Here is a 19,914-nt window from a genome sequence, read left to right as displayed (position 1 = left end):
ACCTTTAACCAAGCATATTTATTGAATACAAGTATCACAAGCTCTTATCCAACCCTTGTAAATAAAATGGTATAAAAAATACTATTAAAAAACCCTAAAAACTTAACTTTCCTGTGTATGCTTTAATGTGAACAGAGAAAGAGGATCGGTGAGTGGAGGCAGCATAGGGGGGGGGGGGGGGGGAGAGAGAGAGAGAGAGAGAGAGAGAGAGAGAGAGATCTGTAAAGGACTATATTCAACCAATTTTAAAGCTTCCATGTAACCTGAAGGGACTCAATGGACTTCCATGTAACTTCAATAGGGCCTCTATGTGACCTCATGTGACCTGTAGGGATTCTTTGTAACATTTACTTAGTATCAGAAGTCAATGGGAAACTGAAAAGTCTGTATTTTCAGATTTTAACAATTCAGATATATTTGTCTTTGCATATCAACTTACATCAGAGAATGTCCCCTCAATAGGAAAACAACATTTATCATTACATTATGAGATGCATAACAGAGGTCCATGCATAACAGGCAACTCTCTGGCTGGACTGGCAGTTTGGATAGAGTTAGAGATCTGTTTTTTTAAATAATATATCAGAGATACAGCTAAGAATGTACAGGCAGGTCTAGTATTCTTCCATTCATGCCTTTTAGGGTTACCAGTTCTCTAGAAATGTTACAACTTCTAAAGGAAACGTTGACCCTCCTTCAACCTTCAGTACATCAAACTGTACACCACTCTCTATTGTAAAAAGTCAAGGAGACACATATTCACTGTGGAATTTAAAAAATATGCATCCGGAGACCAGAGGTTTGCTATTCTTCCATTCAAAGTCAGTGGGAGGAAAAGGAGAACAATTGTTGGCGTGCCTATCAAGAAATGATAAGCAACAACCATACAACTGAGTAATTCCTACATGAAAATAAAGAAGGTGACATCGAGTCCCCACTTTACAGCTAGAGAGAGAGATACAGATAGAGAGAGAGATACAGGTAGAGAGAGATACAGATAGAGGGAGAGATACAGATAGAGGGAGAGATACAGATAGAGGGAGAGATGCAGATAGAGAGAGATACAGATAGAGGGAGAGATACAGATAGAGAGAGAGATGCAGATAGAGAGAGAGATACAGATAGAGGGAGAGATGCAGATAGAGGGAGAGGGAGAGGGAGAGGGTGTGACCAGAGCCCACTGCTGCATGTCTCCTGGGGGTTTGTAACTGTAACTGAGTCAGCCTCTCTGTGACAAGATACTGGGCAGACCAGAGCGCAGAAAACAGGCAGTGCTGCAAAAATCAAACGTTTAAATGTTTACTGGAGGTACTCACAGAGGATACAGGCTCATACATGTGAAAAGAGTGAAAAGACCGAGCACAAAGCAACAGTAGGGCTTAAATAGCAGGTAACAAATGTGGCACAGGTGTGGCCAATTAACTTAATGAAAATTAACAATGAAAACAATAAAATAGTCTATGGCGCCCTCTGGAGACCAGTGGAGGGAGCAGCAGGCTCAGGAGCATCCCTGACACCCTCTGCTGCTAGTCTCTCGATGACAGACTCAGAGTGCTCCGCACGCTCCACACTCTAGAGCGCTCCCGCACGCTCCACACTCTAGAGCCTGTCAAACGTAGCTTGTTCAATGCTAGCTGAGCTATCATAAATGGGTGGGCTGTTGATGTTGAAAATTAAATGAGGCCGTAGCACCAATCAGATATCACAAGTGAGCACATTCCGTTTTTAAATGAAAAACTACAAACTTTTTTTGTTTGTTTTTAGACTGTTGGACATCTCCCCATCCCGAACTTGTAACTAATTAAACAACAGCGTGGTGGTGGGGAGGAGCTTCCTCAGGCTCCATAGAATTCCGTGCTCTGTGTTCGAAGAAGATCCAATCACATTGGGTAATTTTTTGGGGTCTCCATCTCTGAATGCCAATATAAGAATAACAGGCATTGTGTCAGAGATGCATTGCCTGTGACACAAGGTTACTGTGCTGCTGTCTGATGGACAGGACTAGGATTAACAGAATATCCCAATCTGCCCCCTCTGCATTCACAAATGGCTTTATATAACCACAAACCCTGACCAACAGTACAGTACTGTATCACGCAACATCCTGACCATAGTCATCATACCACGCTTGATTGTGATTGGCTGAAGGGTGTTCTATAGGCTTTACTTGTCACCTATCCTGAGAGAAAGCCATTCAAGGTGATTCAGACACCCCCCTCTTCTGATTAGCAACAGACTCAACAGACTACAGACTAAAGTCTTTCCTTGCTTCCTTGCATCCTCTTTCCTCGCCTCCTTCTCAAACCTTATTGGGGGAGATGGTCTGACGATCCTCCCTGTACGAGATGTTACAATTCAGTCATGGATGGTGGACGCCCTCCAGTGGTTTTTGTTGGAATTACTGTTCGGTGACGTCTGGCTCCAATTAATAAAACTGCTGAATATCAAATCTGGAGATTATGAACTGGCAAGAATGTGCATGCCTCACAAATCATGGAAATAATATACATTCATCTCTGTATGTGCCCTCCTAGCAATGTGCATCAGTCTGATGGAACTCTACTGTCGCTAACAGCCAGTTTGTTTGCTGCACAGTGATAGTCGTCAGGACAACTCCTACGTAACCCAGGTAATTTACAACATACAGTACACACACAAGAAATATTTAGATTAATCTACACATATACTGGCCTGTGTGAATGTAAATTAATCTTTCTTCATCCCACCAGCACACACACACACACACACACACACACACACACACACACACACACACACACACACACGCACACACACACACGCACATAAAACAAACAAAAGGTGATTTCAACTTTTTTATTTTGATCATGAGAAAACATAATCAAAGACAATAATAATATTTGAAAACACAGATTCTGACATGTCAGAGCCAACAGGTCTGACGAAGCAGGTAAGCGTTCGGGAAAAGGGAACAAAGTAGAAAAATCACACAGAACGAACACATGAACAAGACATAAGTGTTTTGTGTTGGGGATATCTTTACATTCTTCTATGCAAAATAAAGCCAAAACTATACATACATAAGCACAGAAGCCACTCTGGACCAGAAGACCTGGTGACAGAGCAATCAAACAATCCAACAAAACAGACAAGATTAAATTCAAAATGATAAAACAAGTTATTCAGCAAACATCTGAAACATCTTGTCTTGAAAGCTATGAACAGCTTCAAGCTGAAATTGGGTCTGGTTGGGGGAGATGGGTGGGGGGGGGTTAAAAAGCAGAAAGGTTTGACTACCCTTTCATCTGATTGGTGGATTGTAAAAGTAGCCACTGTAGGTGTCTAATGCCCATGCAGACCCAGCCTCCCAGGGCACAAACAACATTTGGTAACAGTGACAGTTAAGTTTCGAATATATACGCCATATAAGCCTTTTTAAAATACACAAGAAATATCTATGTAGGAAAAAATACTATACAAAAAAAACAAGAATAGCTTTGTATAAACATTAAAACCTATAATATATCAATATATCCTTTGTATACTGTAGTCTTTTGGTCTGTAGTAAAGAGTAATAAAGTGTGTGGGTAGTACTTCCACAGTATAGGACAACACCATTCACCTGACAGACTGTATTTACGTACGTCTGTTACATTCATCTCTCATTCAGCCACTAGAGGGCGAACTCAGCACTGTGCTTAACATCGGAATCAGACGGGAAAGTCATGCGTGAGAAAACAATAAAAGAACTGTCTATTGCACTAATGCCGATTATAATAAAATTGGGATGCTTGAACAAAAAACATGCCAGATTATATGCAAACGTTGCTGTACTAAAAAAATCTAAATAAACATCTAGAAAGAGATCAATGAAGGAATGCTGGAATATGTGTTTGAAATCACTTTAACACCATACAAGTTTGGATTAGAAAACCTGCAAGACAACATACTGTCAAGATTTTCTAAACATCAAAATAAATCCTATCCATCTGACCGATGATCACACAAACACACCCAACATTAGATGGAAAGAGGGCAGTTCCATGTCTGCTACTTGGAGCAGGCTTGGGAATGGTCATATATACTCCATTGGATAAATACATGGGAGAAGTAGCAGGTTCAGGTAGGGAGGAGAAGCCTTATTGCTTTAGGTTGTGACAGTTCAGCACCAGTGACAAACACACGTAATGGTATCAAACACATGTAATGGTATCAAACACATGTAATGGTATCAAACACACGTAATGGTATCAAACACATGTAACGCATGGAAAGGAATGAGATATTGTATCAAACACACATATTTGATACCATTCCTCATTTCATTCCCTGCATTACAATGAGCCCGTCCTCCGATTTTCTACCGCCACCGGCCTCCCCTGTTCAGTACAGCATGATGATGACCTGGTGACAATTTACTTCACATAGCCTTCATTAAGCCTACATTGTCATAGGACTGCCGTAAGAGTGACAGGACAGGACACCAGTCAGAAATGCCGACGCTACAGTCTGTTAGCCTGAGTGACGGTGTGTCTCTGCTTTAACTCACGTGTTGTCAAGGCACCAACATGGCAGACCAACATGCAGAGGCAGCCAGGTACCCAGACCAACAGCTTGTAGGCACGGGGACACGGTTTTAAAGAGTGAGCAGTGGTTATTTATGGCACGGAGCTACAACTTACATAGAGCTTATATCTGCTGTTGAGATGCAAAGCAATCCAAACCTATACAGGGAAAGCAGGGGAGGCTGATGGAGGTAGGAATCGGAGGACGGGCTCATTGTAATGCACGGACCATTCCTCATTCTATTCCATGCCTGTCCTCAGATTTCTACCTCCACCAGGTTCCCCAGCGGGAAAGGTGGGACAGGTTATGTAGGGGGAGGAGTTTCAACAACAAACAAGACAATACACAGACAGTAAAGGTCAGGAGAACCACAGACAAGTGATCGCTAATGGAAACAGAGTGTAGAAATAGGGCTAATTCACAAACACAAATAGGAATAAAGGTGCTTTATGCAGACACCTGAACCAAGGATGAAAGTTACATTTATCAACAAAAAACACGACCAGGTTCCCATACACAATACTGAAACTTCATACAATTCTACATTAATTCAATATCTCAAAAGTTGGAACTTGTTGTGCAGAGGGAGATCTGGTCGCATTTGCAATACTTTGTGCATGTAAACCTTGTCGTAAAGTCAGAGGGGGTGTTTATTTAGGTACGGGAGCAGTTGTTCAGCCTGGTCTACTCTTCGTTAAAGACAATAACAGACGCTATCTCCCGAGAAGCAGGAGTGGGAGAACTGGTAAACATATTCAAAATACATATTCATGAGAAAAAACAAATGCTACAGAACATGCCAGGGACACTATGTACAAATCATTGGGGAAAAACAAACAAAACTTGAGACAAAAGAGCTTTTTGTGAATAGATCCGAAATAAAGTAGGCCTGAATGATGACCACAAATGAGACAGACATACACCATTTAATACGTTGACAGAAGGCTAACATTGACAGAAAGCTATCCGCGCTGACTCTGAAGGACCATGGACAGACATGATGAAACTGGGATAGGTGCGACAGGAGTTAGATGAAAAGGTGCTACCGAACATTGTTCGTTATTCTCTTGAAGGAGGGGGAGACGGTATGTGGCAGTTCTGTGTCTAGGAGGGGGGTGGAGGGGTTGAGGTGGGGTCTCAGGTGTGTGTGTGGCCTGGTATTGGACAGATGGCAGTTCTGAGAACACTGGGGTAGTTAACGTTCACCAAAGGGAGGTGGGTGAAGGGTGTGTGTGTGGGTGTTCTCTCGGTGTCTGTCCTTTCTCTGTCCTCAGTGTTACGGCAAATAACGTGGGGTCATCTGTGACATTCGGGAGGGTCTAAGAGGTGGTGTGTGTGTGTGTGTGTATGTGTGTGTGTGTGTGTGTGTGTGTGTGTGTGTGTGTGTGTGTGTGTGTGTGTGTATGCATGTGTGTGTGTGTGTGTGTGTGTGTGTGTGTGTGTCCCCTCACAGGGGTCCGTGCCGTGCCTCGTACTTGGCCAGGACGTTATTGGTGCGTCCCAGCTCTTTCCTCAGGTCGGCCACTTCCTGCCTAAGGGCAGAGTTCTCTTTCTCCAGGAAGCTCGCCCGGATGGCGATCTGGTTCTCCTTCAGGCGCCGGGCGTCCCGCGACCGCTTGGCAGCCACGTTGTTCTTCCTGCGCCGGACCCAATATCTGTCGTCCTGCTCGAGAGGTGCAAGAGAGGAGGGTCGGAAGTTAAATGGACGAAAAGAGCAACGTATGATAGCCAATTATAGTCATCCTCTCTAACTCCAGACAACATTACTATTACACACTAACTCACATACATGCTGATATGGTCATATTTGAAGGTAATATGATTATTATGATTATTATGATTATTATGATTATATTATTATCATACTGTTCCTCTTTTATTCTTTAAAATTAAACGCATCTTTCGTCAGCGTGTGTTTCCTCTCAAATAGGGTTGTACCATTAGTGAATGACCCTTCTACTCCTCCAGCTGAGGTTTCCCACAGCCGCCCTCTATGGCTAAACCATCTGCTTTTAGCTTTTCATCACTGGGTTAAAGCTACATTCACATGGATCCACCTTTATTTGAACCTTTGCCTGACCCCAGGGAGGCAGAAACAGACAGAGGGAGGGCGGCAGAGAGAGAGAGAGAGAGAGAGAGAGAGAGAGAGAGAGAGAGAGAGAGAGCGTGAGCACGCGCGCAAGAGAGAGAGACTAAGAGAGATAGATAGAGAGAGAGAGAGAGAGAGAGAGAGAGAGAGAGAGAGAATTTGAATTACATGGACGCTCTTGGGATGAATGAACGGCCAGACATAAGCCTCTTAGTCAGGTCAGGTGCAGTAAGGGTGGATGACAGAGAGAGAGAGAGAAAGAGAGAGAGAGAGAGAGAGAGAGAGAGAGAGAGAGAGAGAGAGAGAGAGAAGGACAGTTTGTTCCCACAGATCTGATGGTGGCTTAAGCTCCGAACCTAACCAGACTGTAATCACAATCACTGGGTCTCTGTCTGACTGTCATTCACTGACCCTGCTCATTCCAATCAGGGACAATAGGCACACACACACACACACACACACACACACACACACACACACACACACACACACACACACACACACACACACACTCCCCCCCATGTTTAACCAGTTCCCAATTACCTTCATTTCGTCTGAGACCAAGACCTTGCGGGCCTTCTTGATCATGGGCTGAGGTTTCAGCTCCTCGGCAGAGAACTTGCGTTTGCGTGGGTCGAACATCTCCTGGCCAGGTACGCTGGACAGCAACAGGTCTGCCGGGTCTGGGTCATATCCCACTGCCACCTGGATAGAGTCTGGGTCGATGGGGCTGGGTGTGTTTCTGGGTGAGGACTGGGCTGAGGAAACCAAACAAAGTACGTGTTAGAGAGAACATCAACATACTTAGTGGATCCATGATAATGTGTATATAAGAGTCTGCATGATGACAGCTCACTCAATGTGCAGTTCTGACTCAGTCAAAGCCTGTAGTCGCACACTCTGGCCACTGGGGGGTAGTGGAGACACAGCTAAAACCATAGAAATGCAAATAGAACCTCCAGTAGTGTACCTTCTTCAGCAGTTTGCCACTGCATGAATACTTTTGAAAATGTTACTAGTGGGGCTATTTTTCTTCAGTGTTTCAAAATGATGAGTGGATAATCACTCTCTCTAGAGCTACCGTACCATATTTAAGGCCCTTCCTTCTTCAATTGTACTCCAAAGTCAACTTTGGATGCCAATGGATGCAGTAAGTGCCTCTCCAAATATCTCTCTCACTCTTAAACCTCCTGAAATCATTATAATGCACATATATTTGCATTGAGTGGGCAGAGGCCCTATTCCAATGCTTTGGAAATGGGTTTGTTATACTCAAAAAGCCAAAAAAGGAAAATACTAAATGACAGTACAGGACGAATCATCCATATTTAACTCAAAGAAAATGTGACTAAATATTAAGACATGTCCTCTAGAAGTACTTTAAAAAAAAAAAAAAAAGACTCAGTAGCAAACAGAAAAGTACACTTATTACACGAATTAAGCAACCTAATTAGAGAATCTGATGGTAGATGATTAGAGAGTCACCTAACCACAGTTGGCCAATTAGAGAAAGTATAGGGGAGGGGAGGGGAGGGCAGGGGAGGGGAGGAGAGGGGAGGAGAGGGGAGAGGAGGGGATGGGGAGGAGAGGGGAGAGAGGGAAGAGGTGAAAAGAAAAAGAGAGGCAAAGTTCTAGGCTAATTGGGGAAGTTCAATGGGTTAGGGTCATGTCCTCATAAGGAGGGGAACATCAACGGGATACAGGAGGATGGAGAGGAGGATGAGGGGAAAGACAGAAAAGAACAGACTGATGAAAAAGAGAGAAAAGGGAGTGAGTGGTAAAAGGAGACAGGGAAAGAGGATAGGGGCAGTGCTGACGTCACACTCACGCACACGCAAATGTGACATGGACAATAGGTGGCTGGGGCCACATCACAGGCTTCAGCTCACTCCTACAAACGTGTCTCGATTGTACGGAGGGGAGGGGGGATACATGTGAGTAGACAAGTGTATGTGTGTGGGTGTGTGTGTGTGTGTGTGTAACTCGAGTATACCTAATTTGTGAGGTGACAGCCTGTGGTTCCTGTCATGAGGAAATGGGTGTGCACCTGTGAGACCACCTGCTTCCCTCACACACATCAAACAAGAAAGATGCGACCTGTACAAATGTATCTGTTCCCCCCCATTTCAACCACTGTGGTTTTTTACTGGGTTATCTTCAATAGTGTGGTTATCATTACCATCACTTATATACAAATACTCTTTGGATTCAAACAAGTGTGTTATGAATGCAATCAACATACTATGAGGAGCTTTAAGATATTATAACTGGGTTTGTTGTTTTAAGAGAAACACATAATTGCATGTTATAATTAGTTACTCGAGTATTATAATGTGTAATCTACTGAACCACGGTTGTGCTCCCACATCACTTTGATGTCCTGTGACCACACAGGATACTCCAAGGTTATCAGCTGGTCACTTGATAACCAAATACAAACATTGACCGTGGAAAAGTAGGACAAACACGTCCCAAATAAGTCCCTTTACAACCACTCCACAGGTACTAGAGCTGCAAAATAATTACCTTATTGTTGACTATGGAAAGTTTCGATCGAGGATTTTTTCGATCGAGAGTGTTTCTCTGAGGAGCTGCATTGAGTTGTTTTTGTCCTGTCCTGTATTTAAACTGAGACACCTAATGTCTTGATCTGTGTACACACTGAGCTGTGCAAGGAGCTGAGGTGATTTGGTGAATGTCGTATTGCTTGGCCATGTGTGGCCTGGGCTGCATAGAGAGAGCTTGAGTCTTGACTGTGTTGACGGTGTTGAGGATCCCCTGTTCCTGTCCTAATTCAGAACAGTACAGCCCGTTCCCAAAACTCTGATCTCATGCAGAGACAAGCCCAACAGCAGGCGGCTCACAGCCCGCACGCACGCACGCACGCATACACGCACACGCACGCACACACACACACTCTGGCACGCCCCCATGTGTGTCACATGTTCCTGTATGCTGTGAGAGGAAGGAGTGATTGTTCTACACATGAGGAAAACGGACAGAGGACACACACACGAGCATACACTCATATGCACGCACGCACGCACGCGCACACACACACACACACACACACACACACACACGCACACAGTTGTGGTGTTGAATTTCACACTATATGACATACTTATTACACACTTATTACGAGTCCTTCCATAAGTAGTGCATCTCTACTGAGCTGCTATGGCTGATAATTCATTAGCTGACCAGGCTTGTGTCTTTCATATCTCTAATCCATACAGAATCAATGGACTTCAACCTAATGTGACCCTTTTAAGGGTGGGGCCTAGACAGGAATGATGATGTGTGGTGGACAAATATGAATCATCTTGTCACACTCATCTTTTCCGTTCTGAGTCCCTTCCCTGCACGTCAGCATCTGACATTGGTGCAATGTGTGTGAGTAAACATGGTACCGGGTGGAATACGATTGAGGCTTCATCGTTCATCATGAGCACTCCTGAGCCAAGGCCAACCTGACAACATCAGAACCGTCAACATCCTCGGTTGGCCAATCAGAGAAGAGTGTGTGGCAGGTTAGAGTTCAAACGGACAGACTCCCTCAATGCCTCATCTATGGATTTTTTTATCGATCGCAAGATGACAATTGCTTGTGTTCCTGGATACAACTCGAGGTGATAGTTTAAAACAGGACTGACAACCCATGTGGTCAATTTGTCACCTTACGTGACACCGTACGGGGAAACCAAGCCCCATGCCTGCCTGGTAGATAATCAGCAGCATGAAGCAGAGTCTTGTGACTCCAGGTGGTTAAGAATAGGCTGGAGGTAAGGACAGCTAATGTTAGAGAATCCCAAAGGTCCTCTTGGCCCTAGAGTCATTAAAACAGGTTGACATGGAATTAGTTTAGGAGAAGGTCTTGTCCTCTATCCCACCTCCCTCTGTGTGTGTGTGTGTGTGTGTGTGTGTGTGTGTGTTGTGTGTGTGTGTGTGTGTGTGTGTGTGTGTGTGTGTGTGTGCGTGTGTGTGTGTGTGTGTGTGTGCATATGTGATGTGTGTGTTTTTTACCTTCTCTGGCTGGGCTATGCAGGCAGTTCTGATGGACAATGCTTGTGTGTAGAGACATTGAGGCGCGGTTGCTAAGGTCCATCACCAAGGGCGACGGTGTTGCTGGGGCATGGGACATGATTGACGGCTGGTGCTGGGCCTGTGATTGCTGCTGGTTGTGGCGGGAGGGGCTAGAGGGGATTCCGTTCTCTGAGAGGAACTCCTCCAGATCCATGTACTCCAGCTGGAAGTTGTCCCCATCGTACGGTAGAGTCTTGTCCCAGAGCGTGGGCCCCAGGAAGGCTGACTGTGGGGCGCTCCTCTCCTCCTCCAACTTCTTCTCCTTCTCTCGCTCCTTTCCAAAACCTAAAGACAACATTTGGTGATCTGGTTAGACCCAAACACACTGATAAGAACCATGGTCAACCATCCAGACAGTAATACAGCTGGTATTAGGTATCTGAGGAGTTCAAAAAAAGGGGGGAGCCCACTACACTTGCCTAAACAAAATCTTATTATCACTGTTCCCATGTGATATGCATATGGGGGAAGGATTCATTTGTTAATAATACAATACACTAATAAAAAATATAAATATTTATAACTTATAAATGAGGCATAACCTTAGACCTTAGCATGACATTTGCTTGTAATCATTTGTGAAGCATGTATGTAGGGTTTATGAAGGCATCATTTATGAAGGCATCATTATAGTAATAAATAATTCGTAAGTGGCGCCAATCCATTGCACCAACTTCACTGATGCAGACAAAGTTGATGATATAGTAGAACTGTAGGCTACAAATCTATTCATTTTGAGAAATGGCGGGAAGTACTCGTATTAATGATCACCTATTAATTAACATACTGTAGGCGTCAAGTATGATCACCTAACGCCAGCGGCAGCTACTTCATAGAGATAGATTGGCTGCTCATTGGCTATTCTGATAATCACCCAAAGTGGTGCAGCTTTACTACTGTTTTCATACACCTTCATTTTACGACGTAAACAGATTGAGAACTCATTCACAACAACACAAGAGAAGTAGAATGGGCCATTTGTATTTGTAAAAAAAATAAAAACAAATAACTAGCAGAAAAGTATTATCAAATTCTTTAAAAACATAATAAAAATAAATGTCGGAAAAACTCTTAACTTGATAGGCTATACAATATAAATAACATGGACATATTCAAATATTGTATAGGCCTTATAATAACATTCCGAAAGTAAACAAACAAGAAACAAGTTTATAATTCTCTTTCTTGACAGCAGTCCTGTGTGATTGGAAGTGGGAGTGGGTGTGAGTTTAGCCTGTTTACCTTCATGTTGAAGCGGCAGTTTCATAGGATTTTCCAACAGAGACTTGAGAACGCCGTGGTTCGTCGGAGGTAGAAAACTTGGATTTACCGGGAGATGTCTTGACATTTTATCCATTGCGTCTCTGGAATGGATGTCGAAAGTCGTTTAAACCTGGTGGTAGTCCTTGTTGGCAACAAAACACATGCACCAGTGAACTAAAACGAAATCGAAATTAAAGAAGAAGAGGTCATTAGCCTTGCTGCAGACTTGTAAAAAATGCTATGATTGTGTGCAAAGCTTGCTTCACGACTCCTTCAATGGGACTGCACAAGACGAATATCCCCGATCACCGATTCCATGTGTGTGAGACAGTCTGAGAACGATGTATGACGTCAAAACCTGAGAGGCAGGGCAAAACACCGCCTCTCTCTCTCCCTCTGTGTCAGTCCGTCCCTGTGTGTATGTATCTGTGTGTGTGTGTGTGTGTGTGTGTGTGTGTGTGTGTGTGTGTGTGTGTGTTCGCTACGAGCTAGTGAGTGAGTGGGTCAAGTAAATTCACTCCACTCACTGTTGTCTTATTACATTGTTGTTTATTGAGGGAAAATAGACATTGTAAAATGGCAACACAATTTCCATGTCACATCTCGCCACTCGACGTTAGCCTACTTGTGACAAGTGCATCAGTGGAGCCAGAGGAATTTTATGGAATACAGTAGACGGAATGCAATCGAGGTCTTGGTGCGCAAAGAGCCAAGCGACTTGTTCCACATTGATTCTGAGACGATTGTATTGTGATGAGTCTTTGTTTATACACTATAGTTCAATGCAGTTAAGTATATCAGTTCCTTTCACCATATGGCAGATCTCATCCAAGAGTTTTGTATTGATAATACAAACTCTAACTGTTGTGTTTGTAACTATTAACTGTTGTGCTGTGCTGCTAAACACTTTGCTACCTTATATTATTGTTGTTGTTATTATTATTATTATTATTATTATTATTATTATTATTTTATATATTGTATTGCATTGTTGATTGTTTGATTGTTGTTTGCTGCATTGTTGAGGAACTAGCTCCCTCTAAGCAAGCATACGTATATGATAAATAAACGTTGCTTTTATTTGATTCATTTTGGCCCAAAATGTCACTTAGGCCCTTTGCGCCAAGCTAAATATTGCAAAATAAAGTTTCAATGAAGCATTTGTCAGGGGTCAACATTTTAGGGGGCAAAACCTGGCTCTTGAACCGAAATCGCAATGTGTGGTTGACCTCAGATTAGGCTATGAGTCGGTTCTGAGCAGCCTGGCAGCTGAAGGAGCTGTGGGACATCCTCGACCAAAACCATATCACACCAAGGGAATCTTTCCCGTATTGCATTGCCTTTTCGTGTGACAGGCCACCTAAAAACCGCTGTAGTCATGATTAAAGCGAGTAGACGCACTCTGCGCCGAGCGCTCCATCCAGAGTGCGCTTTTTTCGCCTGTCACGCTTTCAGCGCACGGCCGCTCTCTAGCTGCAAGAGTGGAATGGTGGGTCACGTGAGTGGGTCGGGCTGACCTACTTTTATCCAATGGCAGAGCGCGATCTCCTGCTCCATCCCTCCCCCCTCATAAAGGGCTGTCACATTGAACCTCATGTGCTTTTGCCGTCGAGAAAAACAACTCAATCATAAAAGGGAAGAAAAGGTGCCAGCACCTCCTTGTACAAATGAAATCAGTGGGTTAGGTTTACAAAGTGTACAACTCTCAAATAATCAAAAGACCTCAGATTAGGCTATCAGCTCTCAACACCCTGGCAGCAGAAGTAGCTGTGGGACATCCTCGACCAAAACCATATCACACCAAGGGAATCTTTCCCGTATTCGAATCAGACATTGCATTGCCTTTTCGTGTGCGACAGGCCACCTAAAATCCGCTGTAGTCATCATTAAAGCGAGTAGACGCACTCTGCGCCGAGCGCTCCATCCAGAGTGCGCTCTTTTCGCCTGTCACGCTTTCAGCGCACGGCCGCTCTCGAGCTGCAGAAGTGGAATGGTGGGTCACGTGAGTGGGCCGGGCTGACCTACTTTTATCCAATGGCAGAGCGCGATCTCCTGCTCCATCCCTCCCCCCTCATAAAGGGCTGTCACATTGAACCTCATGTGCTTTTGCCGTCGAGAAAAACAACTCAATCATAAAAGGGGAAGAAAAAGTGCCAGCACCTCCTTGTACAAATGAAATAAGTGGGTTAGGTCTACAAAGTGTACAACTCTCAAATAATCAAGTCTAAATTTAGTAGTTGGCTTTGTTGATGTGAAAGGATATACTTTCAGTCATTCTGTCTCTCTTTAAAGAGTGAGCAGAAGCAGGCTACAATAAAAAATAAAAAAAAATAAGAAAAAAGTAGGCCCAACAATTATAGTAACCATTAGTCAATTATACAATTGAATAGGCTAGAATTATAACCTTAACAATAATGTCTGAACATCTAAGTGTTTTGTCTGGCTTCATACTTGAAAACGTATTTATATTTTGTTTGTGGAGCATGGCAGTCCTTCAGCACTGAATATAATAGGTGACATTGCATCTAGTCTTTTAAAAAAAAAAAAATCCCTATCTGTCTCTTTCATTAAAACTTCCTTGGCAACAGTGGTTGCTAAAGCACAGCAATGTTGTGACAACCTTCGCAAATCAGAAGTAGGGCACTGCTGTTAGCCGCTCCTGCTAGCCTAGGTTGGAATACTTTAGACTGAGGGGGCGAGATAATGCATTTACAATAATATATGCCATTTAGCTGACGCTTTAATCCAAAGCGACTTACACTGCAGTGAGTGTATACATTTTTCAGTATATATGGTCCCAGCGGCACTATTCCCCTGAACTCTGTGTCTCTCCTTATAAAAATACAAATACAAACAACAGTGGAATAGATATGTGGCTACCACTCAGCCTCAGGAGAAGTAGAAACAGGAGGATGGGCTCATTGTAATGCATGTTTGATACCATTCCTCATTCCATTCCATGCATTACAATGAGCCCGTCCTCTGATTTCTGCCTCCACCAGCCTCCCCTGCAAAACACAGCAGTGTGAGGCATTTTATACAGTATTATAGAGATGTAACATATGTGATGTATCAACTCTGGCATTGAGGGTTGTTTTAATTATGTTCTCACTCTGAATAATTGCCATACATGTCTTCCAAACTTCTGAAAGGTCTTGTTTTATGATAGCTGAGAGAGCCTTCCCTTCCACTCACACTCTTGATTCCCTTTCCAATTTGTGCGTGTCAGTATTTTCCTTTCTCTCATCTGTACTGTTGCCAATAAGAGGTTGAAAATACGATTAGCATGACCAAGGCTGACCTGAATCAGCCAGTATGTTATGTATGATCTTTATCCTACTCCTGCTGTCTGAGCTCACCTTTTTGACCTGGTACAGGCAGGCAACATTTGTTTATTGTGAGTGGACATCTATTTATGGTGTCACTGGAGGACCACAATGGAAATAAGCCTTTGGGCTTTATTTACACACACACACACACACACACACACACACACACACACACACACACACACACAGACATACACACACACACACACACACACACACACACACACACACACTCTTTTACATCCACAATGCACCCATATGCTGTGCTACCTTATATGGCTCACTAACCATGAAAAGAGGGTAAAAATGCTTAACTGGAACTGGCCTCTAATGATAGTGGATGAATGGAGGTGACTGTCTTCTCGCTGCAGCTCTTCCCATATGTGGAAGGGCCAACAGAGAGGCGGACGTTCAGCCTCTCTATAGTTTTAACCAACAGGGAAAAGTGGACAGAATGTTGTGATGGTAGAAGTGGGCTGAATGTGGGTTTTAGTGGATTCTCTAGTAAAGCAGGACCAGATGTGTGTGCTGTGTTCTCAGCTAAAGCAGAGAGCAGCTGTAACTCTGTCACCCTGGAGATGTGGGAGACTTGATCAAAATCACTGATAAAGCTACTTATCCCTGCCCCATTACAACGTAATGAATAACAATCAGATCGATCTACTGTATGTGTGTATATGAGTGAGTGTGTGTTAACTTTGAATGTGTTTACTTACTTTGAATGTGTGTGTGTGTTTGTGTGTATGTAAATACCAGCCCTCATACACACAGACCTACATACACACACACGCACGCACGCACACACACACACACAAACACATACACACACACACACACACACGCACGCATGCACACACACACACACACACACACACACACACACACACACACACACACACACACACGTTTAACCAGTTCCAAATTACCTTCATTTTGTCAGAGACCTACATATGGACTGCCCTATTCCAAAGTCCACACCGCCCAAAGGAAACTGTCTAATAATCAAATTCTTACAGGCTTTATTTGGTTAACTCGAATTACAAAAGTCACCAAAACAATAAACTAAACCACAATTGCATTAGACTCCTAGATAAAAGGGAAATTAAGGTCCTAGTAAATCTGTATCGATCTCTGGCTATGACGTACAGTAAGACAGGATATAGGACACACAGATAGCACATACGGTACTGTATGACCAGTTATACAGGCAGAACACTGAGATGTTGGTTAACGATAAGCACATGCTTCACATATCATAGAGCTTTCAAAGACTGTATTAGCTACTGTCTTTTGATCTGAAACTTGGGAGACAAGTTTAATGAGGACAAAGGACATGGTCTTATTTTGTGCTACTGGATAATGATAGTAATACTAGTCTGAACTAACAAATACAGGACAGGGGAAGGGATGGGATGGGTTAGTTAGCTGAATAGTTAGTTAGTTAGAGAAAACATTATGTTGATGTTTAATAATAACTCTTACATACTATCCATGTACAGGATTTTCATAATTATTCCACATTATTCCAATCTGGAGCATCTCACGGTGTCCTGACAGAGTGCTATCTGACTCATGTGAAAGCTCTCGATGTCAGCACTTAATTTGAAATCTTCACTGTCTAGCAAGTCTTAGGCTGTTGAAGGAAGTGAGACGGACAATATGGTGTGTTTGGTTAAGCTTTTAGCAGCTAACTCTGTTCCATTGTGACTCAGAGGACAATTGCAGGGTTTCGGAATGTGAACCGGTGTCGTTCAAAGGTGAAATTCGCCAGTTGAACAAGACGACTGAAGATGTTTCTCCAGAGGAAGGAACAGATAAAGTCATTTCATCCACAGAACAACCATTCCTGCTTTGGAACAGAAAAAAGCACATTCTGTAGCTGGCTTCAAAGTTGTTTGGGTTCTTCAGAAAGAGGTGGAGAGAGCTTGGCTATTGTTCCAAACAGAGGTTACAGGAACAGAAATAATAGAAAGGAAAAAGGAGAGCCAATTCCAGGAACTTCAGAGAAAAACAAGTAGTCAACAGTGAGAAAGAGATAACAAAATAAGGTTTGGGATTCCTCCAGACAGAACTTGGAATACTGAATTGAATTTCATTATTGAATGTCACGCTTTAGAGGACAAGTGATAGTCCTCCTGATGCTGTGTGATAGTCCTCCTGATGCTGTGTGATAGTCCTCCTGATGCTGTGACAATTTGAGGATGTCATTCTCACTTTGCACCATCCATTTATCAGTTAGAACATGGATTTTGGTTCAAGTGCCAATAAAAAGGTCAATATGAATATAACAAGTCCACCTTTCTGAAAGTAATTTACAGTAATAGCCTACAAATTGTGCAATAATACAGTCCATTATCTAAACACAGTGTATACTTTCTTACTTTCACACTACTTCAAAACTGGTTTCATTGCTGTGAGATTATCTCCAGATACAGATCCTACATCATTTTGAACAGCATATTCCTTGTTACATGCTATTAGATGAAGTACTATGTACAATGTAAGCTTTGAATGACACACTGAGGCTTTTAGGGCCTGTAGGCTTCCAGCTCATCCTTCTCTACTATTTGGACAGGAGGGCTGGTTGATTGACAGATGTGATTACATGAGGTGTGTCTCCTAGTCTAGGTCGTGGTCTCCGTTGGTTGGTCAGGCTGACCCTCCCCCTCCTCCTCCCCCTGCCCTTTCCCCTTCGCCTGTACGACTCCCTCTCCCTATGGTTGCCCCAGGGAGCTTATTACAGGATGGGTCCACGATGTTGTCTGGGTCACATGACTGTAAGGAGGTAAAAAATAAAAAAACACACACTCTCACTCTCATGATCCTTGACCTTCTTTTGAAGGACAGAAGGTTCCCTGTATTACTTTGTTGTTGCCCCAATGACATTAGTGGAGTTGCTGACAGGGCTTGTGTTGTTGTATTCACAGAAAACCGCCCCTGCCTCCAGGCGTGTCACTGCCTGTGGTGGCCCCACATCAATCAAAGATTAATATTATCATCATGCACAATGTTACATAACACCGTAATGAACCCTGGAATAACAGTGGAGTCCGTTTATGATGACAGCAGCTTACATCACTGATACTTGTAGGATCAAAGTAGATCAACCTTCGGGTGAGTCTGTCCTGGAGTTGAGGCAACATCAACAACATTGAGTCTGGAAGCACTGGACTTATTCTAGGTTGATGTAGGTGGTCACCTTGACTTATATATCATTGGCCACCCCAAACTGTTCGTGTTTCCAAAACTCTCAATCTTATTGTCTTACTTGATGTAGTATTTGATCCCGTCTGCTGTGTAGGCCTCCTCCCATCCGTATGGTAGACCTGGAGAGAGAGAGAGAGAGAGAATGGCGGAGTAGAGAGAGTCATCTGTTTAATCTGATTAATGAATGACCTAATGGAGGTCTTGTCTCAATGTTTTAGCTCAGAGCCATCGTTAGCTCTAGCCCCTATAGGAAACCCAGAGCTAGTTTTAAACCTGTCTCACACACATTTAGATGTTCTATGCCAATTCTAGTTAACAATCATTGCAAGGGATTATGGGTAATCTAACTGTGTGTTCTCTAAAGATACTCTTTTCCCGAGCTTGCCCAAAGTATCCCTGGGGCTAACTCTCCCTCAAACCTGCTTTTGTTCTGTGACAGCTTGTTTCCACTACGCTACTGATCTCTTTAACTACTGTGTGCTGGAATACAATTATGTAATTAAGCCTGTTGTTGGCGAACAAAGAAAGAGTTTCAAATAATGACCTCGGGGCATTAAGGTGTAAAGCAAAGCGTGAATTTTAGAAGAAAAATGATTTTTTTGTAACAGTGTCTGCAGTCTCCTGATACAGGGGCCAACCAAAATAGTTATGTAAGCCATAGAATTGGGATGAGTAGGTCAGACATGTCTTCTCAAAGCAACATTCTGTCTTGGGAACACTAACACCATATTTGCTGTACCATTTCTTGGATTAATGCATACCACATCGTCTTTTTGAATGTTGTGCCTTTGTAAGTCTTTTACACCTGAGACAGTGGTCAATTCTGTTGATTTACCAAGCCCAGACCTTGAAAGATCTGGTGAATTTTACAGCCGTCGTCCGATCTACTTGTTGTCATTCCATGGTCACTTAATTTAATTCTAAGCCCGTCTCGTTGAACCTGACCCTGTCACTCTGACTGTAGGTATACAGGAAGGGGCGTGTACTGTACGCATCACAATCAATGCACACAGTACACCTACCTGGAACTGACAATGGAGTTCTCATTCTTGGAACAAGGAAAGATGATACCATTCAAAGAGCTTCTTTGTGTTCTACTGCATGTTAGATCTATATGCTGGGGATTCATTTCACCTATAATGCTTCAGTCAATTCATTCTTTACAGATGGGGCAGACTGGTCGCATGTTTTGCATCAAAATACATGATAAAGAGGATTGTACAGTAGTTGTTCCCCTTATGTGTGTTTTGGGAGTGAAGGGTATAATAATGGGCCAACTTGGTTTGGATAATACTGTACCAATGTAATCTATTATTTCTGACAGTTAATCAGAACCAAATCAATGGATATCCCCCTAACCACTGGTCCAGGGAAAACACACACACTTAATAAATG

The 19,914-nt window shown here is 43.1% G+C and overlaps 2 protein-coding genes across 3 annotated transcripts in view; both read right to left on the bottom strand.

The window, feature by feature from the left end:
- Positions 1-2,821: 2,821 nt before the first annotated feature.
- hlfb (HLF transcription factor, PAR bZIP family member b) lies at positions 2,822-12,287 on the bottom strand. 2 transcript variants are annotated; one of them, XM_083687988.1, is made up of 4 exons: positions 11,963-12,287; positions 10,661-11,005; positions 7,178-7,392; positions 2,822-6,211 (listed from the first exon to the last, which is right to left on the bottom strand). In XM_083687988.1, the coding sequence occupies exons 1-4, from the start codon at positions 12,075-12,077 to the stop codon at positions 5,993-5,995; spliced, it is 894 nt and encodes a 297-aa protein (XP_083544114.1). In that variant the 5' UTR covers positions 12,078-12,287; the 3' UTR covers positions 2,822-5,992. The 2 variants fall into 2 exon arrangements, with proteins under 2 accessions (XP_083544114.1, XP_083544115.1); XM_083687989.1 differs by having other exon boundaries at positions 2,822-6,208.
- A 5,739-nt stretch (positions 12,288-18,026) lies between these two features.
- The window catches only part of stxbp4 (syntaxin binding protein 4), a gene marked incomplete at both ends in the record, with an annotated part of 35,071 nt that continues 33,183 nt past the window's right edge, over positions 18,027-19,914 (bottom strand). The window contains 2 exon segments of the mRNA XM_083687617.1: positions 18,027-18,087; positions 18,581-18,638. Coding sequence (XP_083543743.1) covers positions 18,027-18,087; positions 18,581-18,638 — 119 coding nt within the window.

Source organism: Argentina silus (genome assembly GCF_951799395.1).
Source record: "Argentina silus genome assembly, chromosome: 16".
Classification (NCBI taxonomy): domain Eukaryota; kingdom Metazoa; phylum Chordata; class Actinopteri; order Argentiniformes; family Argentinidae; genus Argentina; species Argentina silus.
This window is presented reverse-complemented; position numbering and strand designations above follow the sequence as displayed.

What these genes read in the sequence shown, in the direction of transcription:
- hlfb (XM_083687988.1), bottom strand. Translation starts at nt 12,077, where the DNA reads ATGGATAAAATGTCAAGACATCTCCCGGTAAATCCAAGTTTTCTACCT. An exon ending in GCATAGCCCAGCCAGAGAAG is followed by an intron (nt 7,393 to 10,660) that starts GTAAAAAACACA and finishes TGGTTTCCTCAG; the next exon opens with CCCAGTCCTCACCCAGAAAC. An exon ending in TGGTCTCAGACGAAATGAAG is followed by an intron (nt 6,212 to 7,177) that starts GTAATTGGGAAC and finishes GCACCTCTCGAG; the next exon opens with CAGGACGACAGATATTGGGT.